Here is a 25,792-nt window from a genome sequence, read left to right on the forward strand (position 1 = left end):
AAACTTGCGGTACCCCACTGGTCACAGCCTGCCATTCCGAAAGGGACCCGTTAATCACTACTCTTTGTTTCCTGTCAGCCAGCCAATTTTCAATCCATGTCAGTACTCTGTCCCCAATACCATGTGCCGAAATTTCGCCCACTAATCTCCTATGTGGGACTTTATCAAAAGCTTTCTGGAAGTCCAGGTACACCATATCCACTGGCTCTCCCTTGTCCATTTTCTGCCATCCACTGAGACTCTGCATCCAACATATTCTCTGCATTTTCCACTATCTCCACCAGGATCTCACCTCCAGGCACACCTTCCTCTCCATGTCCGCCTCTATTAATCACAGGGTTCACTCTCGCTGTGACTCTCTTGTCCACCAAACACCCTGCAACCAACCTAAGTGTTACATCTATCCCTACACCTCCTCCTTAATCACTCTCCCTCCCAGTGTAGCCAACTCTACATCGGTGAGACCCAACTTAGTTTGGGGGATCCCTAATTGAAGCACCTTCACTCTTTCTGCTGCAACAACCAGTATATCTTGGTGGCCAGTGATTTTAATACTGCTCCCCATTGTCATAGTGACGTGCTGCCCATGACTTTCTCCACTGTGAAGTTGAGGCTAGACACAGATTAGGGGATTAACACCTCATATTCCATGTTGGTAGGAAGGAGTATGCAGGTTGGAGAACCTTGAAAATCTTCTATGATTCCTCGGTTCTCTGGTGGGAAGCCACCAAGGAGAACATCAAGAAGTTCTTCAGCTGCAAGGGCATCCAGAAAGCAAGGCAGAAGCAGAGGGAACTGCGAAAACTCCAGACTGAGTTACAGCAACTTCTCCTTCTGCAGTAGAAGGGGGGTGGATGTCAGAGAGGAATTAAGGGAGGTGAAGGGCCGGCAAGCCCAGCACTTTGCCACCGAATCCTCCAAGATCACCTTCCGATCAGGGGTCCAAATCGTGGAGCAGAACGAAACGTGCTCTCGCTTCTTCTTTCAGAAGGTGCACAGGGAGAGCTCTGTGATCCACAACCTTATGGAAGAGGACGGCTCAGTCGCGTCCTCGCAAACAGACATATTCAGGATCTGCAGGTCCTTCTATGCTGGTTTGTATGACAGAAAGGCCATAGAGTACACAGCCTCCTGCAATTTCCTATCGTCTATCGCACAGGTCTTAGACGACGGCATGCGGGTGAGTCTGGATCTCTGGACGAGCTGACAGGCTCCGTCTGGGTCAAATAGGACTCCCGGAAGCGACGGCTAACCAGTTGAGTTGTTTTCAGCTTTGTGGAACTGAAAGGACGCTGACCTGCTGGAATGCTATACTTCCGGCGGGTAGCATTTCAGAGTCCATGAGGAAGAGCATCATCACCCTCATTTACAATCAGAAGGAAGAAAAGGAGGAGATTAGGAATTGGAGGCCCATTTTACTACTGAATGTGTACTGCAAGATCCTGTTTAACGCTATCACCAACAGGGTCAAGACTGCTCTGGAACAGGTGATCCACCCGGACCAAACCTGTGCTGTACTGGGCAGGAAGATCTCGGACAGCCTCTCACTGTTGAGGGACACCATCGCCTACGTGCAGGACAGGGGGGTAGATGCGTGTCTGGTCAGCTTGGACCAGAAGAAAGCCTTCGACAGGATATCGCACACGTACATGGTGGGCATACTCTGCAAAATGGGTTTGGGGAGGGAATCCGGAATTGGATCAGACTGCTCTACACAGACATCTGTAGTGCAGTCCATGTCAACAGGTGGGAAACAGACAGCTTCACCATCAAGTCTGAAGTCATGCAGGGCTGTGTCCTCTCCCCTGTTTTGTTTGTGTGCTGCATAGAACCCTTTGATGAAGCCATTAGGAAGGATGAGGGCAGAAGAGGGGTGACGCTGCCAGGCAGTGGAGCAAGACAAAACCTCCCTAGACGATGTCACCGTCTTCTGCTCTGATCCAAGGTCAGTTCGCAGGCTGATCAGCATCTGTAAACAGTTCGAGCTGGCATCGGGGGCTAAGGTCAACCGCACGAAGAGCGAAGCCATGCTCTTCGGCAACTGGGCCGACCGATTCAGTGTCCCCTTCACCATCAGGTCTGATCATGTGAAGTTGTTGGGGATCTGGTTCGGAGGGACCGAGGCATGCAGGAAGAACTGGCTGGAGCGGACTGCTAAGGTGAAACAGAAACTGGGACTGTGGGGGGGGGGCGCTCTCTTTCGATAACGGGCAAGAACCTGGTCATCAGGTGTGGGGTTCTCTCAGTGCTGCTGTACCTGGCACAGGTGTGGCCCGTCCCCCGCTCCTTCAGCTGGGAAATCACCCGAGCCATCTTCAGATTCATCCGGGGATCCAAGATGAAGCGGGTCAGATGGGCCACCATGCACAAGTCCCTGGACAATGGGGACAAAAACGTTCCCAATGTCGCCCTCACCCTGATGGCCAGCTTCGTGTGTGGCTGCATCAGGTTGTGTGTGGATCCCAGGTACCAAGTACCACTATGTACCCAGGTTCTACCAGTCACCCTGGCTACAAAGGATGGGTCTGGCCCCACTACCACGCAACGCCCCAGTCAGCTGGTCGGTGCTGCCATATCTGTCCTTATTAGAAAAGTTCTTCCAGGTCAACGCCTTTGACCACAGAGCCATCAAGCAGTGGTAAGCACATAATGTCCTGCCGGCACTGCAGGAGAAGGATGTGACGGACACAGTGGGGTGGTTCCCTGAGCAACGTCCAGTACATCTGGCAAAATGCCTCATCGCCAGACCTCACAAACGGGTACCAAGACCTCGCCTGGCTGGCAGTGAGAGAAGTCTCCCCAGTCAGATCCCTCCTGTACGCCCGGGACGTCATCTCCACACCCCGCTGCCCACAGGAGGACTGCAGTGAGGAGGAGGCGGTGACCCACCTCTTTGCACACTGTGGATTCGCGGAGGAGGATGGAAGGGACAGTGTCAATGTTCATCCCCAGCAGCTGCGTAACAGAGGACTCTCTGATCTACAGGTTGTTCCCGGGGACACACATGGAGACAAACATCCGGTGCTGCTGGCATATCATCAACTTGGTGAAAGACACTCTTTGGTCGGCCTGAAACTTGATGGTCTACCAGCATGTGTTGATGTCCGTGGGAGAATGCTGCCGACTGGCACATTCTTGGCTGCAGAAGTGCATGCTGAGGGACGTACTGAAAATTGGTGCAGCCATCATAAGTGCCCAGTGAGGAAGGACCACAGTTTAGAGTTCTTCTGCCGAGGGAGTTGAGCGGTAGGGTGGCGGGAAGTATACCCCTCAGCACTGGGATGTAAATATGAAACAACAGAGTGCCACCTGGGTGGCTATAAGTGTGGAAATGTAAAGACCGTAATGGAAACATTTGTAAAGGTTTGAATGGTTTATTATATTAAGACATTATTTATTGGTTTAAGACATTGAACAGTTTATTGTACACCATTTTATTTTTGAATAAAGTGTATTTTGTTTAATTTTTTAAAATCTGCTCATATCAGTTTAATATCTGATACATCCCTTATCTGGGGACCAATTGATTGTCAGAACAGGAAGATGGAGTAGGGACTTGCTCTGCCCACTCCGCGCATTGACCCGGTATTGCAGTGCCTCTGGGAATGGTGGACATCCCCTCAGTGAGATTAAACAACAAATAAACAGTAGAATTCAGTTGTCCGTGCACATCAAGCTTCTTGGGCTTTTTTTTTCTTGTTTCTTCCTCGTACAGGCCTCTTATCGCTATTTGTTCTTAATGAAGACACTGGCTTGCATTGGTAAAACATTGTTTATGAACAGAATAGCTTCTGCTTGACAAGGAAGAGCATGTGTGGTCTAAGTGTTTCTGCTTGCTGCAAACCAGTGGTCTGTGTTGTCCCGTTGCGTACTTTCATTGTTTCATCTGACGCTCCTGCTGTCTTAATCTTCTCTGTTATATCAAGTCGTCAAGTTGCTTTTTATTGTCATTTCGACCATAAACTGCTGGTACAGTACACAGTAAAAACGAAACAATGTTCCTCCTGGACCATGGTGCTACATGAAACAACACAAAACTACACTGGAGTACAAACCTACACAGGACTACATAAAGTGCACAAAACAGTGCAGGGCAGTACAATAATTAATAAACAAGACAATAGGCACAGTAGAGGATAAGTTACAATATAATAATAAATTATGTAGATATCAGTCTCGACCCTGGGAATTGAGGAGTCTGATGGCTTGGGGGAAGAAACTGTTACAAAGTCTGGTCGTGAAAGCCCAAATCCCTTGGTGCCTTTTCCAAGATGGCAGGAGGGTAAAGAGTTTGTATAAGGTGTGCGTGGGGTCCTTCATAATACTGTTTGCTTTGTGGATGCAGCGTGTGGTGTAAATGTCAGTAAGAGAGACCCCGATGATCTCAGCTGACCTCCACTGCAAGGACACAATCCGAGATGCTGCAACTTCTGAACCAGGCAGTGAAGCAGCTGCTCAGGATGCTCTCAATACAACCCCTGTAGAATGTGAGGAGGATGGGGTGGGAGATGGACTTTTCTCAGACTTCGCAGAGAGACACTGCTGGGATTTCTTTGCTATGGAGGGACCAGCTGAGATTCTCCACCAGGTGAACACCAAGAAAGTTGGTACTCTTAACAATCTCAACGGAGGAGTCGTCAATGTTCAGCAGAGAGTGGTTGCTCTGTGCTCTCCTGAAGTCAACATATCTTTTGTTTTGTTCAGATTCAGAGATGGGTTTTGGCTCTGCACCAGTCCATTTGTTACTGCACGTCCTCTCTATGCTGCCTTATCGTTCTTGCTGATGAGACCCACCACAGTCATGTCATCAGCGAACTTGATTATGTGGCTCAAGCTGTGTGTTGCAGCACAGTCATGGGTCAGCAGAGTGAAGAGCAGTGGACTGAGCACACTGCAGTGGGGGCCCCCGTGCTCAGTGTGATGGTGTTGGAGATGCTGCTCCCGATCCGGACTGACTGAGGTCTTGCAGTCTGCAAGTCTAGGATCTAGTTGCAGAGGGAGGTGTTCAGGCCCAGCAGTTTCAGCTTTCCAGTCAGGAGCTGAGAAATGATTGTGTTGACTGCTGAACTGAAGTCAATGAACAGCATTCGAACATACGTGTTTTTTTTGTCCAGGTGGGTGAGGGCCAGGTGTTGGGTGATGGCAATGGTGTCGTCTGTTGAGCGGTTGGGAAGCATGTATCCTCACTTCTGCACCAGATACTCCTGAATGTTTGGCATTTATGTAATAAATTTAATGACACAATTGTAGCGAGTGACTTCAATCTGCAGGAGAATTGGGAAAGTCAGATTTATGTCAGATTGCAAGAGAGGGAATGTATTGAATGCTTACGAAATGGCTTTTTAGAGCAGCTGATGGTTGAGCCTAATCGGGGAACTGCTATTGGGTGTTGTATGATAACCCAGATCTCATTCGGGAGGTTAATGTAAAGGAACCATTAGAAGGCAGTGATCATAATATGCTTGAATTCCTATTGCAATTTGTGAGGGAGAACATGTGTAGTATTGCAATGGAAAAAGGGAATTACAGAGGCATGAGAGAGGTGATTCCCCAGGTGGATTGGAGAAGGGTACTTGGTGGGGATGATGCCAGAACAGAAACGGCTCTGTACAGGATAGATATGTCCCGCAGAAGTAGTTCTCAAACAGCGGGGCTAGGCTACCATGACTGACAAAGGAAGTTAAGGACTGTTTAAAAACCAAGGTAAGTGCAAAAAAGGTAGCAAAAGTGAGTAGGAAGTTAGATAATTGAGTGGCTTTTAAAATCCAACAACAGGCAACTAAAAAAAAGCTATATGAAGGGGAAAGGCAAAATATGAGAGCAAACTAGATGATAATATAAACCATTATAAAAATGCAAAAGAGAGGCTAAAGTTTATATTGGACCACTGGAAAATGATACTCGTGGGGTAGAAATGGGGAAGAGGTGGTAGATGAACTTGATAGGTACTTTGCATCCGTCTTCTCTGTAGAAGACATCAGCAGTGTGCCAGAGATTCGTGAGTGTCAGGGAGCAGGAGTGAGTGCCATTGCTATTACAAAGGAAAAAGTGCTAGGCAAACTCAGGTTCTTAAAGTGGATAAGTCATCTAGACCAGATGGACTACATCCCAGAGTCCTGAGAGAGGTTGCTGAAGAGATAACAGATGCACTGGTGATGACCTGTCAAGAATCACTTGATTCTGGCATGGTCCCAGAGGACAGGAAGGTTGCAAATGTCACTCCACTCTTTGAGAAGGCAAAAGAAAGCAAATTATAGCTCAGTTAGCCTAACTGCAGTGGCTCGGAAAGTGTTAATGTCTATTATAACAGATGAGGTTTTGGGGTACAAGGAGTCTAATGATAAGTCAAAGCCAGCATAGCTTCTACACAGGGAAATCTTGCCTGACAAAGGGCATTACAGGATATGCCGAGGAGCCAGGTGCATGGGGTTGAGTGAGAACCAGGATCAACCATGATAGAACCACAGAGCAGACTTGGTGCGATTGAATGGCCTAATTCTTCTATGTCTTATGGTCTTATACTCTAGTGTCTTACACACTGAAGATTGACACAAAATACTTATTACATTCGGCCGCTATTTCTTTGTTCTTTTACTAACTCTCCAGCATCATCTGTCAATATCAATTCTTCCCTCTCATTTACTCTTTATATATCTCAAAAAACTTTTGATACTTGATATTACTGGCTCAGTTATCTCAATTTTTCATCTTGTCTCTCCTGTGTGTTTCTTTTTAGTTGTCTCCTGTAGGTTATGTAAAAGCTTTCCAATCCTCTAACTGCCCACTTTTATTTTTTTGCTGTATGATATGACCCCGCTTTTGTTGCTATCAAAAACAGGAGAAAATCTGTGGATGCTGGAAATCCAAGCAACACACACACAAAATTCTGGAGGAACCTAGAAGGCCAGGAAGCATATATGGGAAACAGTAGACAGTCGACGTTTCCAGTGGAGACCCTTCATTAGGACTGGGAAAAAAATATGAGACGTCAGAGGAAGAAGTGGTAGGTGATAGGTGAAAATATGAGACGGGTGGAAGAAGTGGTAGGTGATAGGTGAAACTGGGAGAGGGGGAGTAGTGAAGGAAAAAACTTCTCAGGATATAATTTCCTTAATGATTCTCAAAAGATCATTGCAAATGCCCCCACATATCTTCAGCCACTTCTTTCAGAACTCTGGGGTGACCAATCTAACTTCAGACCATCTCTGTTTCCCAAGAACCTTCTCCCAAGTAACGTAACTTTACACATTCTGACCACAGACATCTGGGACCTCCACTCCACATTCCTGCCACAGATCAGAGTGATGTACAATATTTCTTCAGTTCATCTGCCATCACCTTGCACCTCCTCCCCATTACTACCTCTCCAGCATCATTTTTCAGTGGTTTGATATCCACTTCTTCCTCTCTTTTACACTATATGTACCTGAAGAAAGATTTGGTATCCTCTTTACTATTACTGGCTAGCTCACCTATGTATTCCATCTTTTCCTTAATTGTTTTAGTCCCATTCTGTTGGTTTTTAAAAGCTTCCCAATCCTCCAACTTCCTGGTAATTTTTGTTCTGCGTCCTCTCTTTGGTTTTTATATTGTCTTTGGTTTCTCTTATCAGCCATGGTTTTGTCACCTTAACTTCAGAATACTACTTCCTCTTTGTGTTGTGTATATATCCTGTGTCTTCTGAATTGCTTCCAGAAATTCCAGCTATTGCTGCTGTTTTCATCCCTACCTGTGTTCTTTTCAAATCAATTTTGTCCAATTTTTCTCTCATGCCTCTCTAATTCTCTTTATTCCACATCTGACTTCAGCTTCTCCTTCTGTAATGTCAGGGTGAATTTGATCATATTAAGATCACTTAATATCACTAAAGGTTCTTTGAACTTCAGTGACCTAATTAATTCTAGTTCATTAGAACACCAAATCCAGAATAGCTGATACCCAAGTGGACTCAACCACGAGGTGCTCTAAAAAAGCATCTTGTAAGCATTCTAGGAATTCCTCCTCTTGAGAACAACACCCTCCTAATTTTCCTAATCACCTGCATGACAATCCCCCATGACTATTGTAACATTGCCCTTTTGGTATACATTTTCTATCTCCCATTGTAATTTGTGGACCACATACTTACTACTTTTTGGAGATTGCTATTGTTATGATCCAGCAACAATGAATATATAATTGAGACAGGTTTTTTTATAACAAATAAAACATCTATTAAACATTGCCCAAAAAAACCCAAAAGTAAACAAACGACTAACTTAACCGGAAGTCAGCTGTGATATGACAGCTTGAACAGTTCTTAAAGCGAGAAATGCAAACTCAGTTCTTTAAAGTAGTATTGCAAAAAGTCCAAAATGATTTACACAGTCAGTTAAGGGAGAGACTTTTCTTGCAGTAATTACATCCTCTTTCGTGACATTACTGCTGATCCCAGCCGAAGTATGCTTTGTCGAGGGATTTACAATTGAAGGAAATAAAACTGGCTTAAAGGCACTGAACTTTCCTTGGCGAAACTCTGCATCCAACTTTCTGCTCGTTTGGAAAAGCAGGAGTTATCATGGACACAAGTTACTAATTCCTCATATGAAGATTAAATAAAGGTCGAATCCGTTTCACCTCCGACATCAACTCTCCTCAATCTTTCAGCTTTAATTCTTTCAAATTTAGCTTTTAAAAGATTTGTTTGCACTGGGAAAAGAACCAAAACCTTATCTCCAGGCTTAAATATCCCCATCCCAGCTTCTTTATCGTTCCAGGTTTTTATTTTCTCCTGAGCCAATTTTAAATTTTCCCTGGCTAAGCTACATGTAATCTGTCCTTAAATTTTAAAACATAGTCCAACAAATTAGTGTGTACCTCTTTATTAATCCATTGTTCTTTTAATAAGGTTAAAGGTCCTCTATGCCCAAATGCAAGTTCAAAAGGACTGAAACCTAATGATTCTTGTACCAACTCCCTTACTGCAAAATAGAAGTAAGTGTATACCCTCCTCCCAATCATTTTCATTTTCCACACAATACGTCCTAATCATAGTCTTGAGGGTAGAATGAAACCTCTCCAAGGCACCTTGCGATTCTGGATGATATGCAGATGAAGTGATTTGCTTAGCTCCCAATTTATAAACTATCTGTGGAAACAATCCAGACATAAAATTACTGCCTTGATCAGATTGTATTTCCTTAGGTAACCCAAAATAAGTAAAGAATTTTATAACAGCCTTCGTTACAGTTTTAGTTGTTATGTTCCTAAGTACTACCGCCTCTGGAAACCTAGACGCACTGCACATGATAGTCAGCAAGTAATGATAACCAGTTTTTGTTTTTGGTAATGGACCGATACAATCTATAATTATTTTGGAAAATGGTTCACCAAATGCTGGAATAGATTGCAGTGGAGCCACTGGAGTAACTTGATTTGGTTTACCCACAATTTGACAAGTATGACACGTTCTGCAAAATGTCGCCACATTTTTTCTTAAACCAGGCCAGTAAAAATGTTTTAAAATCTTGTCCGCAGTTTTCCTTACCCATTGATGGCCACCTAAGGGCACACTATGAGCTAAAGTTAAAATCTCATTTTGATAAACTTTAGGAACAACTACCTAGTGAACAACATTCCATTCATCACTTGCAGGAATTGTAGGCGATCTCCACTTCCTCATCAATACTCCTTTCTCAAAATAATATCCAACTGGCACCTCATCAATTTCACTATCTGGAAGAGCTTGTTCTTTTAATTTGATAATCTCAGGGTCTTTACTCTGTCTGCTATCATCTCCTTCCGAGACAGAGACAAATTTTCATGGTCAGACTTACTCCAAGAATCTTGTTCAAACAATGAAGGTAAGAAAGTTTCTTACACATTCTCAAAACTTGAATCCCGAGTTAAACAGTTGTGATTAACAACCTCATTCTGCACTTCAATCTTTTTAGTCATAGCTTGAATTACAACATAGGAAGAACCTGTGTTAGAATCCATACGTGGTTCCTCTGACTTCATTGTCAAATGCACTTCAGGAAAAACTTGTCCACCTGCCAAATCATTTCCTAACAATAAAGAAATATCCTTCACAGGTAAGCTAGGTTGTAGTCCTACTTTAACAAGTCCTGTAACTAACCCTGACCTTAAATTTATTTTATGCAAATGTATAGGCATAAGGCCACTCCCAACACCTCATATATAATTTACCTCACCAGTGTCAGACTCATCATTAAACTTTAACACACTGTCTAACATCAGTGATTGAGAAGCTCCAGTATCCCTAAGGATTTTTATTGGCACCAGAGTAGATCTTTCTTTCAAGGATACAAATCCTTCAGTTATAAAATGATCATATCCCTTCTTAAATTGGTCAGACTCTAACAAAATTTCATTTGTTTATCAAACCCTGTGAACTTACAGCTGTTTCAGTATGTTGCACACAAGCATCTGGAACTGCTTCCTCCTTCTTTTTCAATTGGAAACAGTTGACTATTACGTGACCAGGTTTCTTACAATAATTACAAATGGGACCAAACTGTCTTTCCTTCACAGGTTTTGCTTCCTCCTTACCTTTCCCACTAACTTCTGATTTACCTTGAGTGTCTGTGTTATTTTTCCTTTTAAAAGTTCTGCCCTGAGGAAATTTATTCTTCTGGAGTAAAGCATACTCGTCAGCTGATCTAACAGAGTCCTGCAATGTAGCAGTGTCTTTCTCATTTAAGTATGTCCTTACTTCAACAGGAATGCTCCTTTTAAATTCTTCCATTAAAATCACCTATTTCAATTTATTATAGTCCCCATTTACATTTTTAGGATACCCATCTCTCAAAACACACAGCTTTATCGTAGGCAAATTCCACATAAGTTTTTCCACAGATTTCTTCAAATTTCTGAATCTTTCTCTATATGGTTTTACAGTATCATAATCAGTATCATGCTCAGCAGTTAAAGCTGTATAAACCTGTTCTGCTTTGCCTTTAAATACACTCTGTAACAACACTGACCATTTTTCTTTCGGCCACTCTGAAATCAGAGCAATCGTTTCAAAATGTTGAAAATATTTCTCTACTTCTGTCTCACTAAATGGAGGGACTAATTTAATTTCTTGACTAACAATAAATGCTTTCCTAGAACCAGGAGACTGATTGTCAGACCTTAATTCCACCATCGCAAATTCAAATTCCCTCTTTTTATTTTCAGCTTCTAACCTACATCACTCCAAGTCCACTTTACTTTGTTCTAACTTTGTTTGTTCGATTTGTAACTGCATCTCTAGAGTACTTATTGGAAACATAACTAAAATTGACTCATCAAAATCACCCGAATCTACATAGTGTGATACGATTTTTCTCTGAATTACAGGCTTCAATGTAGTTCTTGAAATACCTTTAAGTTCCAACCTACTAGCAATCTAAAATACATCACTCTTTTTTGCCTTTGCTAGTAACTCCGCACCTAGCGATGCCAGGAAATCATCAATATTTATTGCTGCCGAATACCACTCACAAGCCAATCAAACAAAAGAATCGGATATTACCCTTTTCCAAAACACTGATCAAATATTAAACAGGCATTTAAACTCAAAAATGGTTCATTCCATGAGCCACCAATTGTTATGATCCAGCAACAATGAATATATGATCGAGACAGGTTTTTTTATATAACAAATAAAATTTATTAAACACTGCTAAAAAATACCCCAAAAGTAAACAAACGACTAACTTAACCGGAAGTCAGCTGTGATACAGCAGCTCGGACAGTTCTTAAAGTGAGAAATGCAAACTCAGTTCTTTAAAGTAGTATTGCAAAAAGTCCAAAATGATTTACATCAGTTAAGGGAGAGACATTTCTTGCAGTAATTAAATCCTCTTTTGCAATTTTACTGCTGATCCCAGCTGAAGTATGCTTTGCCGAGGGATTTACGATTGAAGGAAATAAAACAGCTTAAAGGTACTGACCTTTCCTTGGCAAAACTCTGCATCCAACTCTCTGCCCTTTTGCAAAGAAGGAATTATCATGGATACAAGTTACTGATTTTTTTGTATGAAGATTAAATAAAGGTTGAATCTGTTTCACTGCCAACATCACCTTTCCTCGATCTTTCAGCTTCCCGAACTTCGATGAATCTTCACTCTCCAACTGGACTTTAACTGGCAGTATTGTAGCAAATCTGCCAGCAATAACCGTTGAGACTTAAGGCAGAAAGTAAAACTCCACTTTAAAACAAAACTGCGTCATAACATCGAATATGGAGCAAAACAGTCACTGGCAAATTCAACCATGAACTGCCCCCCGTCACAGGGAGGGGTTCTCCTTTTATACCCTGTTGAAAAAAACTATCACATGACCTCTCACTGGTGGGTAAATTAAGTCACTCCACCATCACAAGACCATTACATCATGCCCAGCATAGCCACAACTACATCATGGTCATGTGACAGGGACAAGATACCCGTGGGTACATAACACTATACAATTGACATCAGAGATTGTTTTTATATTTGCCGTTCCTTAATTCTATCTGCAGATTCTAGACCTTGCAACCCTATGTCACCTCTAATGATTTTATTTTATATTTTACCAACAGAGCCACACAACCCCACTACCAGCTTGTTCTTTCAAGAAACATAAGTATCTGGCAAACTAGAAGACCTGCAGATTCTAGAAGTCTAGAGAACTACATACAAACTGCTGGAGGAGCTCAGCTTGTCAAGCAGCATTTATGGATGGAAATCGACATTCCGGGCCAACACCCTTCATTGGGACTCAACACCCTTCATTGGGTATCTGGAATATCAAAAAGCAAAGAAAATAAAAAGTATTCCAAAATAGGGAAAACTTTTGACAAAATTTAGTTCAAGGCTTAAAAAATCCTTGCCAGACAGAGCTTAACAATGGCAATAAACACTTTAATCAATACCGACATTGACTTTTTTAAAAAATGTATCTTGGTCCCATTTCAATCAGTAAAATTTGCAAAGACAAATAAGAACATTAGAAAACTTTAGAAAAGACTATTTACACTCAAACCCACTTAGATTAACACTACATTGGACAGAATGAGGAACAGAAATAACACACATGAAAATTAAAATCACACAACAGATAAAACTTCTAATTGAATTGAATGGAAAGGACTGGAATGGAATGGAATGGAATGATCTTTATTGTCATTATACATAGGTACAATAAAACTCTGTTTGGCTTCCTCTCAGGCAATCAAACAAAGCAGTAGATAAAAACAAGACTAATAGAAAAATGGCATTAAATAGATAAGTAGCATAAAATAAGTTACAGCAGCACCAGAATGCCACAGTAATGCACAAAGTGCCATTAGTGCAAGTATTTGAGTCCTTGTGCGTGCTCACAGTTTCAGTCATTGCTCTGTGGGAGTGGTGTGATGGAGGCCACAGCCCTGGGGTAGAAGCTGTTCCTCAGTCTGTAAGTTCTGGTTTTTAGTGTCCTGAACCTTTTGCTGGACGGAAGTGGGTCAAACAGGGAGTGGCTGGGGTGTGTGGTGTCTCTGGTTATGTATATATTTTCATCAAAAATCAACAGGATTCAGCACTCCATGTGTGTATATGCAATCGTGATAAGAAATACAGACCAGAAAACTTAAATGAACAGCCAACTCAGAAAAATAAATCATCATTATGGAAGAAAACATTAACTAGCGGAATGAGTATGACCCTCCATGGGAGACATCCCAATGATCTGAGCAGACAAGATGGTGACAAGGAAGCATCAAGCACCTGATAGAGAGTTGGAGACCTCTTCCCAGAAACAGAGGGGTTCCTTGCATAAATACAGGACAAGGTGGTTAACAAAAAGTAAGAAAAGTCATAAATACATATAAATTGCAAACAAACAATAAATGTGAGAGTAAGCATTCAGCACCAACTAGAAGTGCCGAAATGGCCTGTTTCCATGCTGTAATTATTATATGGTTATAAATGCAGAAAATGACAAGAGAAACCAGACACAATCCAACACATTCCAGGATCCTGCAACAGTTTAACTCAATCTGATTACTTACACAGGTACGATCAAGTGGCAAATATCATTCACCAAAATCTTGCTTTAAAATACAAACTGATTAATGTCCTCCATCACTTCGTAAAGACACCAGAAATTCAAGCCTGATCCAGTTTCAGAAACAAAATCTTACAAATTATATGATAATCAATACATTATTTCAGATAGGACAATCCATAATAACCATCCAGATATAATATAACAGGATATACAAGTAGGAACAACTCCCTCAATAGATGTAACTATTCCCAATACACACGTTCCTTGACCAGTGGAGCACAGCATCACAGGCATTGTTTGTGTCATCAGTCAGACAACATAATTATTTTCTCTGTCAATCAGTTTCCCAATGTTGCTACTCAGTCACGCCCCACTGCTGATTCCCTTCTCCTCATCATACGTTCTTACCCCGACCATCATCCAGAGCCCAAACACTGCCCTGTGTAGACGTGCCTCTGGTTTCTGACCCTGCTCCATTGAACATCCAACTAATGGTTTCCCATTCTACTTTCACTCTGTAGAGGACAGTGGTGTTTTCAGCAACCCTTTAAGAGCAGGGAAAATGACCCATGAAGTGGAAATGAGCTCTGAATAAGGAGGTTAACTCCCAGTGTCATTCTCCATCAGCCCAGAGATTTGAGGGGTGAAGAACATCTCAGACAGAACTGCAGTCAGCTTGACTTCTTCAGTCTGCAGAGAATTCAAGGGAAATCTCTTCACCCACAGAGTGGTGTCTGTTTGGAACCTATCACCACAGGGAGAGTGAGAGGGGAACAACAGGGGAGGATTTAGGAGGACCATCATGGAACTGAATCACTGGCAGGGTCCAGCCGGCCTGAGTTGACTCTCTACTGTACACTTGGTGTGTTCTAAATTCACCAAGTACCAGAGACAGAGGTTAAAAAAGAACTGATTTATTTGTCTCAGGTCCAGAGTATTAAACTCCAGTCCCATTAAAGGTGAATATACAGCAGAAGAAACTCCTCCCATGCCAAGTGACCAGGGTGCAGAACTGGGTGTGGTGAGCAGCAGCAATAATTGCAGAGTTCAGCCCCGACAGTCACTCCCGAAATTGCATTCAGCAACAGTGATGGACAAATATCCAGCATGCAACTTATTGAAACTTCCTTCCCAGTGTGATCCCGGTAGAGTGTCATAAGTATTACAAGCTGTAAAGCTTCACTGCTAATGTAATGGCCTCTCTACAACGTTTCACTGCTGAGGTAATGGTTTCTCTGTAGCAGCAATGCTTTGGTTACAACAAGAGATAATAGGGATTTGGAGTGCAGGACTATCCAATGACAGAAATGTTCTTTCTTGTGAGTCTGGAAGAGAAATTTTTCAAGTCAAGTCAACTTTTATTGTCATTTCAACCATAACTGCTGGTGCAGTACATAGTAAAAATGAGATGTTTTTCATTTTTGCTGGTGAGAGATGAGAAGACATGAATGGAGAGAGTGGGCCATTTTTCTTTTTTTTACTTTACTTCACAAACCCTATAGTCAAAATAAGAAATATAAAGCTCAATCATTTAATCGCATATTGTGTACTCTTTGTTACTTCAAGTTACTGATTTGTAACAGGGGACACATCGCTCAGCATCCACCCAAACGAGATTTCTTAAGTTTGGTTGGGCTGGGCTATCACCCCCTATATTAACCATATAACAATTACAGCACGGAAACAGGCCATATTGGCCTTTGTAGTCCATGCCAAACACTTACTCTCGCCTAGTCCCACCTACGTGCACTCAGCCCACAACCCTCCATTCCTTTCCTGTCCATATACCTATATAATTTTTTTTAAATGACAAAATTGAACCTGCCTCTACCACTTCTACTGGAAGCTTGTTCCACACAGCTGCCAGCTACCACTTTTTGAGTAAAGAAGTTGCCCCTTGTGTTACCCCTAATCTTTTGCCCCTTAACTCTCAACTTATGTCCTCTTGTTTGAATCTCCCCTAATCTCAATGGAAAAAGCCTATCCATGTCAACTTTATCTATCCCCCTCATAATTTCAAATACCTCTATCAAGTCCCCCCTCAACCTTCTACGCTCCAAAGAATAAAAACCTATCCTGTTCAACTTGTTAAGCAGCTAGCTGAAGCAAGAGTTTAGATGAAGTTTAGATGAATGAGTGAATTGCTTCCCACATTCAGAACAGTTGAACGGCCTCTCCCCAGTGTGAACTCAAAGATGAACATTTGGTTGATTTGGCTGAGAGAAACTCTTCCCAAAGTCTGAGCAGGTGATCGGCCTCTACCCAGTGTGAATTCGCTGGTGTCTCTGTAGTTGAGATGAGCGAGTGAATCCCTTCCCACAGTCTGAGCAGATGAATGGCCGCTCCCCAATGTGAACTGACCGGTGTGCTTGTAGGTGGGATGACTGAGTGAATCCTTTCCTACAGTCTAAGCAGATGAATGGCCTCTCTCCAGTGTGAACTCGCTGATGTACCTTCAGTTTAGATGACTGAGTAAATCCCTTCCCACAGTCTGAGCAGGTGAATGGCTTCTCTGCAGTGTGAACTGACTGGTGTCTCATTACGTGAGATGATGTAGTAAATCCCTTCCCACAGTCTGAGCAGGTGAACGGCCTCTCCCCAGTGTGAACTGACTGGTGTACCAGTAGGTCAGATGACTGAGTGAATCCCTTCCCACACTCTGAGCAGGTGAATGGCCTCTCTCCAGTGTGAACTTGCTGATGTACCTTCAGTTTAGATGAGCAAGTGAATCCCTTCCCACACACTGAGCAGATGAACGGCCATATTCCAGTGTGAAATCTCTGATGTTCCTTCAGTTTAGATGACCGAGTGAACCCCTTCCCACAGTCTGAGCAAGTGAACGGCCTCTCCCCAGTGTGAACTCTCTGATGTACCTTCAGTACAGATGACCGAGGGAATCCCATCCCACAGTCTGAGCAGGTGAACGGCCACTCCCCAGTGTGAACTGACTGGTGTGCCAGTAGGTCGGATGACCGAGTGAATCCCTTCCCGCAGTCTGAGCAGGTGAATGGCCTCTCCCCGGTGTGAACTCTCTGATGTACCTTCAGTTGAGATGACCGAGTGAATCCCTTACCGCAGTCCAAACAGGTGAACGGCCTCTCCCCAGTGTGAACTCTCTGATGTACCTTCAGTTGAGATGACCGAGTGAATCCCTTCCCACAGTCTGAGCAGATGAACGGCCACTCCCCAGTGTGAACTGACTGGTGTGCCAGTAGGTCAGATGACTGAGTGAATCCTTTCCCACAGTCTGAGCAGGTGAACGGCCTCTCTCCAGTGTGAACTCTCTGATGTACCTTCAGTTGGGATGAGCAAGTGAATCCCTTCCCACAGTCCGAGCAGGTGAACGGCCGCTCCCCGGTGTGAACTCGCTGGTGAGCCATTAGGTCAGATGACCGAGTGAATCCTTCCCCACAAATTCAGCAGATGACCAACCTCTGCCCGGTGTGAAGTGACTGGTGTATTCACAGGTGGGAAGACTGACTGAATCCCTTCTCACTCACAGAACAGGTGAATGGCCTTGCTGAGTGTGAATTTGCTGATGTGCCTTCAGTTGAGATTACCGAGTGAATCCATTCCCACTGTTTGAGCAGATGAATGGGTACCCTCCTGAGTAAAATGACGGGCCTGCCAATCAGTCAGATGATCAAGTGAATCCCTCCCCACAGTCCGAGTAGGAAGGATGATCGAGTGAATCCCTTGCTCCACTTCTTAAATATCTGGACAGAGACAGCAAAAACTGTGTGCTGTGTTCTAGATTCCCGTAGACAAATTCCTTGTCATTTTTAACCTGTAAAAAGATTTACAAAATCTATCAGTGGGTGTAGGACAACATTTCTGATGAGATCACTCCAGTTGTCAAGGTGTGATCTGGTATCACACTGTTACAGTCAAGTTCAACCCAAGTTGGAAAGAGAAATAATCTTCTAACTGGGCACAGTGCTGGTATCTGGAAAGACCATCAAATTCTCTGATGCCCTTCCTGTCTTAAATTAGCTCAGGACATGGAATTGTGATATTGTAGTCATTAATGAGTCTTTGCAGCAGCCAACAGTCTGAGGCATTCAGAGGAACAAAATATTCGAAGCATTGATATCTCTTGAAAACCAAGGTACCCAGCACCAGTTACCTTTCAACTTTTATTTTGGCAGGCACATACAAACCCTACACCCTCTAAATTTCACTTCTGAAGGCCTCCCCACTTACAAGTACTCCTTTGCCAGAAAACATCCTGTCCCAATCCACACTTGTCAGATCCTTTTTGTTACCATCAAAATTAAACTTTCTTCAATTTAGATTCTCAACCCATGGTCCAGCCCTCGCTTCTTCCCTATTTACCTGGAATCTTATGTCATTACGATCACTAGATACAGAGTGTTCCAATACACTAATTTCTATCACTAATGCTGGATCATTTCCTAACAGCTTACTGCACACTTCTACATCGGGAATTCTACGTCCTGATTAAGGGCACATTTGAAAAATTCTACCCCAAGCTAGTCATTTTACAGTATGGGAGTCCCATTCAATATATGAAAAGTTAAAATCGCTTACTATATCGACCTTTTTTCCTCGGCATAGTCTGCAATCTCTACAAAGTTGTTCCTCTAAATCCTTCAGCCTGTTGGTTGCAACCAAGTCCCAGTAATGGCTATAACATCTTAATTCCCTGACCTGAGCTCATCTGGCTTTCCTGTGATGCTTCTTGCATTGTGATATACACAGCTCAGCACATTCATCGCACCATGTGCAACCATTTGATTGCTGACTTTATCTGACGTCTGAACAACATGTGTCTGGGTGCCAAGAAAGAAACCTCTCCCTCAATGTCATAAAAACAAGGGAACTGGTTGTGTACTACAGGAGGAATGGAGATAGGCTAACCTCTATTAACTGGGATCTGGGGTTGAGAGAGTGAACAGCTTTAAGATCCTCGGCATAAACATTACTGAGGATCTCATGTGGTCCGTACATACCGACTGTGTGGTATGTGGCCGTGCACCTGTTTCATCTCAGATGGCTGAAGAAGTTTGGTATGGGTCCCAAATCCTAAGAACTTCCTACAGGGGCACAATTGAGAGCATCCTGACTGGCTGCATCACTGCCAGGTATTGAAACTGTACTTCCTTTAATCGCAGGACTCTGCAGAGAGTGGTTCAGAAAGCCCAGCGCATCTGTAGATGTGAACTTCCCACTGTTCAGGACATCTACAGACAGCTGTGTAAAATGTCCTGAAGGATCATTGAGGGACCCAAGTCACCCCAACCACAAACTGTTCCAGCTGCTACCATCCGGGAAACAGAACCTCAGCATAAAGCCAGGACCAACAGACTCCTGGCCAGCTCCTTCCACCTGGCCAACAGACTGATTAATTCATTCTGATACATTTATATTTCTGTTATAATGACTGTCCTATGAACAAACTATTTATTATAAATTACTATAAATTACATATTACACATTTAGATGGAGAAGTAATATAATGATTTCTATTCCTCATGTATATGAATGATACAAGTCAATTCAATTCACCCACTATCTGTTCTGGCATTCTGACTCCAATCCCCTCTGCAACTTTAGTTTAACCACACCTCCCCCGCCACACACTAGCACAAGCAAGCCTTACCACTAGGATTTCCAGCATCTGTAGATTTCCTCGAGTTTGTGATTGGAGGTAGAACAAAGGCGATTTTCTCAACTGGAGATGTAAAAGATTTTGTTCCTTTCTCCGAGTTCCTAATCCTTGCATTTAGATAGCTGGAGCTCAGCTCTGTCTGAGAGATCCATCGGTTCCCATTCCCTCAGCAGCCGGAAGCTCCCCGGGGCCCGTGTACGGATTGTGGGGCTGAGAGAGAGGGACTGCCCCGGGATTAATGGCGACAGTGTCCGGTCTCACAGCTTTTTTGTTGTGTTGAAATAAATTCGCCAAGAGATGGTACTTAGGCCGTTTGTGTACTACGCGCATGCGTGATATTCACAGACGTCAACAACTTTGACGCCTGCGCATTTGGTCGGTGTTACAGAGGCAGCGAAATTTTATACGCACAGCCTTCTGGGTAATTAGGGTGCCATTAAAGGATTCTGCAAGCACCGGTTTCATGTCCACACCTCAGTTTATTCTGTGTAGAAAACTCAGCAGCTGTTTAACTAAGAAAGCGGCTCCCATAAACAATACAATTAATATCAGCAAACTTTCTTTTTACAAAAAAGTACAATCCTCTTACGAATGCAGATACAAAACACAAGAGATTCTGCATTTGCTAGAAATACAGACACACACACACACACACACAAAATGCTGGAGAAACTCCACAGTTCAGGCAACAACGAAGCAGAGGAGTACACAGTGCAGGCATGCTGAAGGGGCTTGGCCTAAACGTTGTCTATTTACTCCACTCCACATTTATAACCATATAACAATTACAGCATGGAAACAGGCCATCTCGGCCCTTCTAGTCCGTGACCAACGCTTACTCTCACATTTGCTGTCTGATCTGTTGATTTCCTCCAGTATTTTGCAGAAACTAACCACCCTTTTTCATTCCAGTTTCTAAACGTTTCTGATCTTTCATTTGTAGCCACATCCTGCTGGTCTGATTCCTCTTCCTCCTCCTCATAAACTCTAGGCCCCATCTCTTTCTGGAGCTGCAAAGCCTTGACTCAGGCTGGCAACTCTTTGGTTTCTGATTTGACTCCATCGAAGATTCACTCGCTAGTCTGCTATCAGACTTTAGAGGTGTATTGTAACAACCCAGCAGTCCTTTGAAATTGGTGAAAATGACCCAAAATGTTGAAAAGAGCAGGGAAGAAGGAGTTTAACTAACTTCGTCCAGAGCCCTGAAGAATGTCAAAGCCACAATGAGCTCATTGTCTTATTCAGCCCAGAGAATATCATGCAGGGAATTCATGCAGGTGTATAAGATGATGAGAGTCATTAATCGTGTGGATAGCCACAGGCTTTTTCCCAGGGCTGAAATGGCTAAAACGAGGGGTCAAAGGTTCAAGCTGTTTGGAAGTAAGTGCAGAGGAGATGTCAGACCAAAGTTTTTTTTAAAATAAAGAGTGATGTGTGTGTGGATTGCACTGCCAGTGATGGTGGTAGAGTCGGATACAATAGGGTCTTTTAAGAGAATCTTAGATAGGTACATGGAGCTTAGAAAAATAGGTGACTATGTGGTAGGGTAATTCTAGGCAGTTTCTAGAGTAAGTTACATGGTCAACACAATATTGTGGGCCAAAGGGTCTGTAATATGCTGTAGATTTCTGTGATTCTATGCAATTCAAGGGAAGTCTCCTATTTCACGGAGTGGTGACTTGTTGCAACCTGTCATCACAGGGAGAGTGAGAGGGGAATGGCAAGGATGATTTTGATATACTGATATGGAACAGAAACATGGGCAGGGACCAGATGGGCCCAGTGGCCTCTCTAGTGTACATTGTGAGTGTGGTAAAGACAGTAAATACCTGAGACACAGGTTTGTTACAAACAGATTTATCTTTCACAGCTCCACAATATTAAAAACCAGTCTAATTTAAGGCTAACATCAGCAGAATGGACTACTCCAATGGTCAGTGACCAGTGTTCAGTCCTGGGTGTGACGAGCAGCCACAAGAACTGCAGAATCTGACAGTAACAGTCCCTCATGAACCTGCAGCTGCCTTCAGACACCGTGATTTTTAAACATTTAACACAGAGCTGATTTGAACTTCCTCCCTGATGTGAAGTTGCTGGTGCTGCAGCAGCTGGGATGATTGAGTAAAACTTTGCTCATTCTGGACAGAAATGTGGCCTCTATCTATTGTGAACTCACCGGAGCATCATAAAGTGGGTTAACTGAATGAGTCTCTTCGTGTACACGGAGCAGGTGAACGGCCGCTTCCCAGTACGAAGCTGTTGGAGTATCTGCGATGGTCGTCTGAATCCCTTCCAAAATGAGAGCCAGTGAATGACATCTCACTGCTATCAACATCATGGCAAAGTATCCAATCAGATCACGGACATGGACACATGTTCAGGCTCTCCTTGTAGCGAGTGGGACACTGTCTTCTTCAGCATCTCTGCCTCCACATTCAATGATTGGTGGCAGTCAAGCACTGGTGAACTGACAGATACAGTGGAACTATTGTGCTGTGTTTGTGATTCCCATACACAAATCCTTTGACTTTTCTACACTGTTAAAAGTTTACAAAGCACGTCGGTGGGTGAAGGACAACATTTCAACTCAGATAATTTTAGTCTCCATGGTGCCTTCTGATAAAAATACTGTCAGAACTCAAAACAACTTGGAGGAACAAGACTTCATCTTCTAACTGGCTACAGTTCCGGCATCAGGCACAATATCAAACTCTCTGCTTTCCTCTCTGTATCAAAATGGATCATTCCTCCCCTTCATCAGTCTGTGACTTGCCTCAGTTTGTCTGTCTCCTTTGCATTCTGAGCATGCGCTACACACCCACTAAGATCACGTTTTATTTACACGGCTGCAACTGGAGACTTTCTGATTATTATGTCCCTCCTGACATCTGATGGTGGTGAACTCAAGAGTCAGCAATGGTATTGAAACTCAGGAGTAGGTGATTAAGCTTTCTCGTTGGAGATCTATAAACTGCCAGTAGTCTGTGGCTGGGTGAGTGGGTTGTTTTCAGACTGAAAAAGGTAGTGTTTCAAGAACCCCAGAATCACTTCCTGACCACAGTTGTTCACAGTTTAATGTCTTGGCGGAGGCAAGATGTCCCAGTCTGCTGGTGACGCAGAAAGAGTGGAGTTCAGCGATGGGAGGATATTCACGTGTAATTTCATAGCTTTGCAATCAGTACATAGTGCAGTGCACTGTGGGGCTGCAGTGACGGTTTCTGGGATCTGTGCACAATCACTATTGGCTATGAGGATTTTGTGAATAAAGTGCCATTCTCCAATTTAGAATCTCAAGCTGTATATTTAAGTTGTATTTATGGCATTATGATAACTAGATACTATAGGCCTTCAAGACCTCTCTATCCTTTCAATACTCAACTTCATTTGTAAATTTGGCCACAGGGCCATCAATACTGTCATCCGATGCATTGACATAGAATGTAAAAAGAAACATTGCCAACACAGACCCCTGTGGACCTTTGGGGTAGTAATCACAGGATTGCTGCCTGTGCCCCGAGCTAGTGATGAAAGAATAGCACGATCAGGCTTATTAATGTGTGGCTGAGAGACTTGTGTTGGGGCAGGGCTTCAGATTCCTGGATCATTGGGGCCTCTTCTGGGGGAGTACAACCGGTACAAAAAGGATGAGTTACCCTTGAACCCAAAGGGGTCCAATATCCTAGTGGGCACATTTAATAAAGATGTTAGTGAGGGCTTGAACAAATTTGGCAGGGGGATGCGATCCAGAGTGATTGTGCTAAGGAAGGGTAAAACAAAGATAGCGTGCAACAGAGATGATAGAAAGAACAGGCAGGAGATAAAGCTTAATCAAAGCCAGTGGTGTGAGTTACAGGGCAACAGAGTCATGGTGCAATTAAAACAGAATGTAACAAACCCTGGAGTGAGAGTGTTGTATTTGAATGCACAATAAAATGGATGATCTTGAACTTTAGCTACAGATTGACAAGTATGACGTTGTGGCCATCTCTGAAACTTGACTAAAGGATGGCTGCCATTGGGAGCTGAATATGGTGTATCTGAATGATAGGTTGGTAGGCAAAGGAAGTGGTGAGGCCTGTGTACAAGAAATAATATTAAATCATTAGAAAAAAATGACATAGGATTGGAAGGTGTAGAGTATCTATGGGTTGAATTAAGAAATGGCAAGGGTAAAAGGACCCTGACAGTTGTATACAGGCCTACAAACAGCAGCAGGGATGTGGATTGCAAATTTAGCACGAGATGGAAAAGACACGTCAGAAAGGCAATGTCATGATAATTGTTGGGGATTTTAACAAGAAAGTGGTTTTGGAAAACCAGGTCAGTACTGGAGAGAATTTGTAGAATGTCTAAAAGATGGCTTTTTAGAACAGCTCGTTGTTGAGCCCACAAGGAGATTGCCTGTGCTGGAATGGGAGACGTGCAATGATCCAGAGGTGTTAAGGGAGCAAACACAAGGAAATCTGCAGATGCTGGAAATTCAAACAACACACACAAAATGCTGGTGGAACACAGCAGGCCTGGCAGCATCTGTAGGGAGAAGTGCTGTTGATGTTTCGGGCTGAGGCCCTTCGTCGGGACTAACTGAAAGGAAATATACTAATAGATTTGAAAGTAGGAGCGGAAGGGGGAAATGCGAAATGATAGGAGAAGACCGGAGGGGGTGGGATGAAGCTAAGAGCTGGAAAGGTGATTGGCAAAAGTGATACAGAGCTGGAGAAGGGAAAGGATCATGGAACAGGAGGCCTAGGGAGAAAAAAAGGGGAGGGGAGCACCAGAGAGAGATGGAGAACAGGTGGAGTGATGGGCAGAGAGAGAGAAAAAGACAAACAACTAAATAGTCAGGGATGGGGTAAGAAAGGGAGGAGCGGTATTGACGGAAGTTAGAGAAGTCAATGTTCATGCCATCAGGTTGGAGGCTACCCAGCCAGTATATAAGGTTTTGTTCCTCCAACCTGAGTGTGGCTTCATCTTGAGGAGTAGAGGAGGTCATGGATAGACATATCAGAATCTCAGGAACAATCGGCTTTATGTATGAGGAGCATTTGATGGTTCTGGACCTGTACTCAGTGGAGTTCAGTGGGACGGTGGGGGTGGTGGGCAGACATATAGTTAAGTAAACCTACCAAATGCTGAAAAGCCTGGGTACAGTGGACATGGAGAGGATGTGTCCATTAGACGGAGAGTCTGTGAGCTGACAGCACATTCTCAGAACAAAGATGCTCCCTTTTAAAACTGAGATGGGAAAAAAAATTTTTGGCCAAAAGATATCTGATCTCTGGAATTTGTTGCTACAGAGGTTGATTGAGGCTGCCATTTGGGTATATTTATGACAGAGATTAATATATTCATGATTGCAAAGTAGTTTCGGGGTTACAGAAGGAAGACAGGAATATGGTGTTGTAATAAAAGTCAGCCATGGTTAAGTGGTGGGGCAGACCAGATGGATCGAATCACCTAATTCTGTTCCTGTGTCTTATGTCTTACCATGACTGAATGATGGCACCTTCTTATCCAATATTGTTTTGTGACGTGTGAGGGACAATAGAGGATTGTTCACTGAGATCATTAAATTTGCCTTCAACGTTTAAATTTCAGTGAGTTTTGTTCTTGAAAACATGAAGCAGAAATATTTGGTTCTTCTTTTTATTGTTAATGTGCTTCATTATCTTTCATGGTAAAGTTAGAATGGTGGTGAGAGATTTATTGGAAGAAAATCCCCAACTGGAAGCAAACCACGACTGAAGACGAGGGAACAGCAACAAGTGAACCAGCTCAAGGATTGAGAGCTTCAAGTGGAGAAAACCCATCTGACTCAGAGAATCCAGTGATTCAGTCAGGAGAAAGTTTGGTGACTCTCATTTACTCAAACACTGGTCCTTCAGACATTACATACCTGTACAAAGGAAGGTAGGAAATAGTTGGAGTGAGACTGAATGTGCCCAGAAGAACTAGTTATGCCTCTGTCAGACCCAGTTGCAATCACTCCAGGTCTGGTAATGTGCTGCCAGCAGCCCAGCCCTTTAAAACCACTCTCATTCTGTGGAAGTCGAATCTGGATAAAGTCACTCAGAGACCGAAAAAGTACAAACGCTCTATTCCAGGCTCTTGGGGCTTACTCAGTTAGTCGCTCAAACAGGAACA

At 43.2% G+C, this 25,792-nt stretch overlaps 1 protein-coding gene and 1 pseudogene across 2 annotated transcripts; one reads left to right on the forward strand and one right to left on the reverse strand.

Moving 5' to 3' along the window:
- The first annotated feature begins 3,453 nt into the window (after positions 1 to 3,453).
- LOC132392032 (U2 spliceosomal RNA) lies at positions 3,454 to 3,619 on the forward strand (annotated as a pseudogene).
- An 8,054-nt stretch (positions 3,620 to 11,673) lies between these two features.
- LOC132391508 (zinc finger protein 229-like) lies at positions 11,674 to 19,977 on the reverse strand. 2 transcript variants are annotated; one of them, XM_059964787.1, is made up of 3 exons: positions 19,640 to 19,977; positions 16,890 to 17,803; positions 11,674 to 12,768 (listed from the first exon to the last, which is right to left on the reverse strand). In XM_059964787.1, exons 2-3 carry the CDS (start codon positions 17,394 to 17,396, stop codon positions 12,748 to 12,750), a joined length of 528 nt encoding a protein of 175 aa, XP_059820770.1. In that variant the 5' UTR covers positions 17,397 to 17,803; positions 19,640 to 19,977; the 3' UTR covers positions 11,674 to 12,747. The 2 variants fall into 2 exon arrangements, with proteins under 2 accessions (XP_059820770.1, XP_059820769.1); XM_059964786.1 differs by having other exon boundaries at positions 11,674 to 17,803.
- Positions 19,978 to 25,792: the final 5,815 nt, after the last annotated feature.

This window comes from Hypanus sabinus, chromosome 3 (assembly GCF_030144855.1).
Source record: "Hypanus sabinus isolate sHypSab1 chromosome 3, sHypSab1.hap1, whole genome shotgun sequence".
In the NCBI taxonomy this organism is placed as follows: Eukaryota; Metazoa; Chordata; class Chondrichthyes; order Myliobatiformes; family Dasyatidae; genus Hypanus; species Hypanus sabinus.

Bases quoted from the DNA above. Each gene is read 5' to 3' on its own strand.
- LOC132391508 (XM_059964786.1), bottom strand. From the start codon at position 17,396: ATGGCTCACCAGCGAGTTCACACCGGGGAGCGGCCGTTCACCTGCTCG.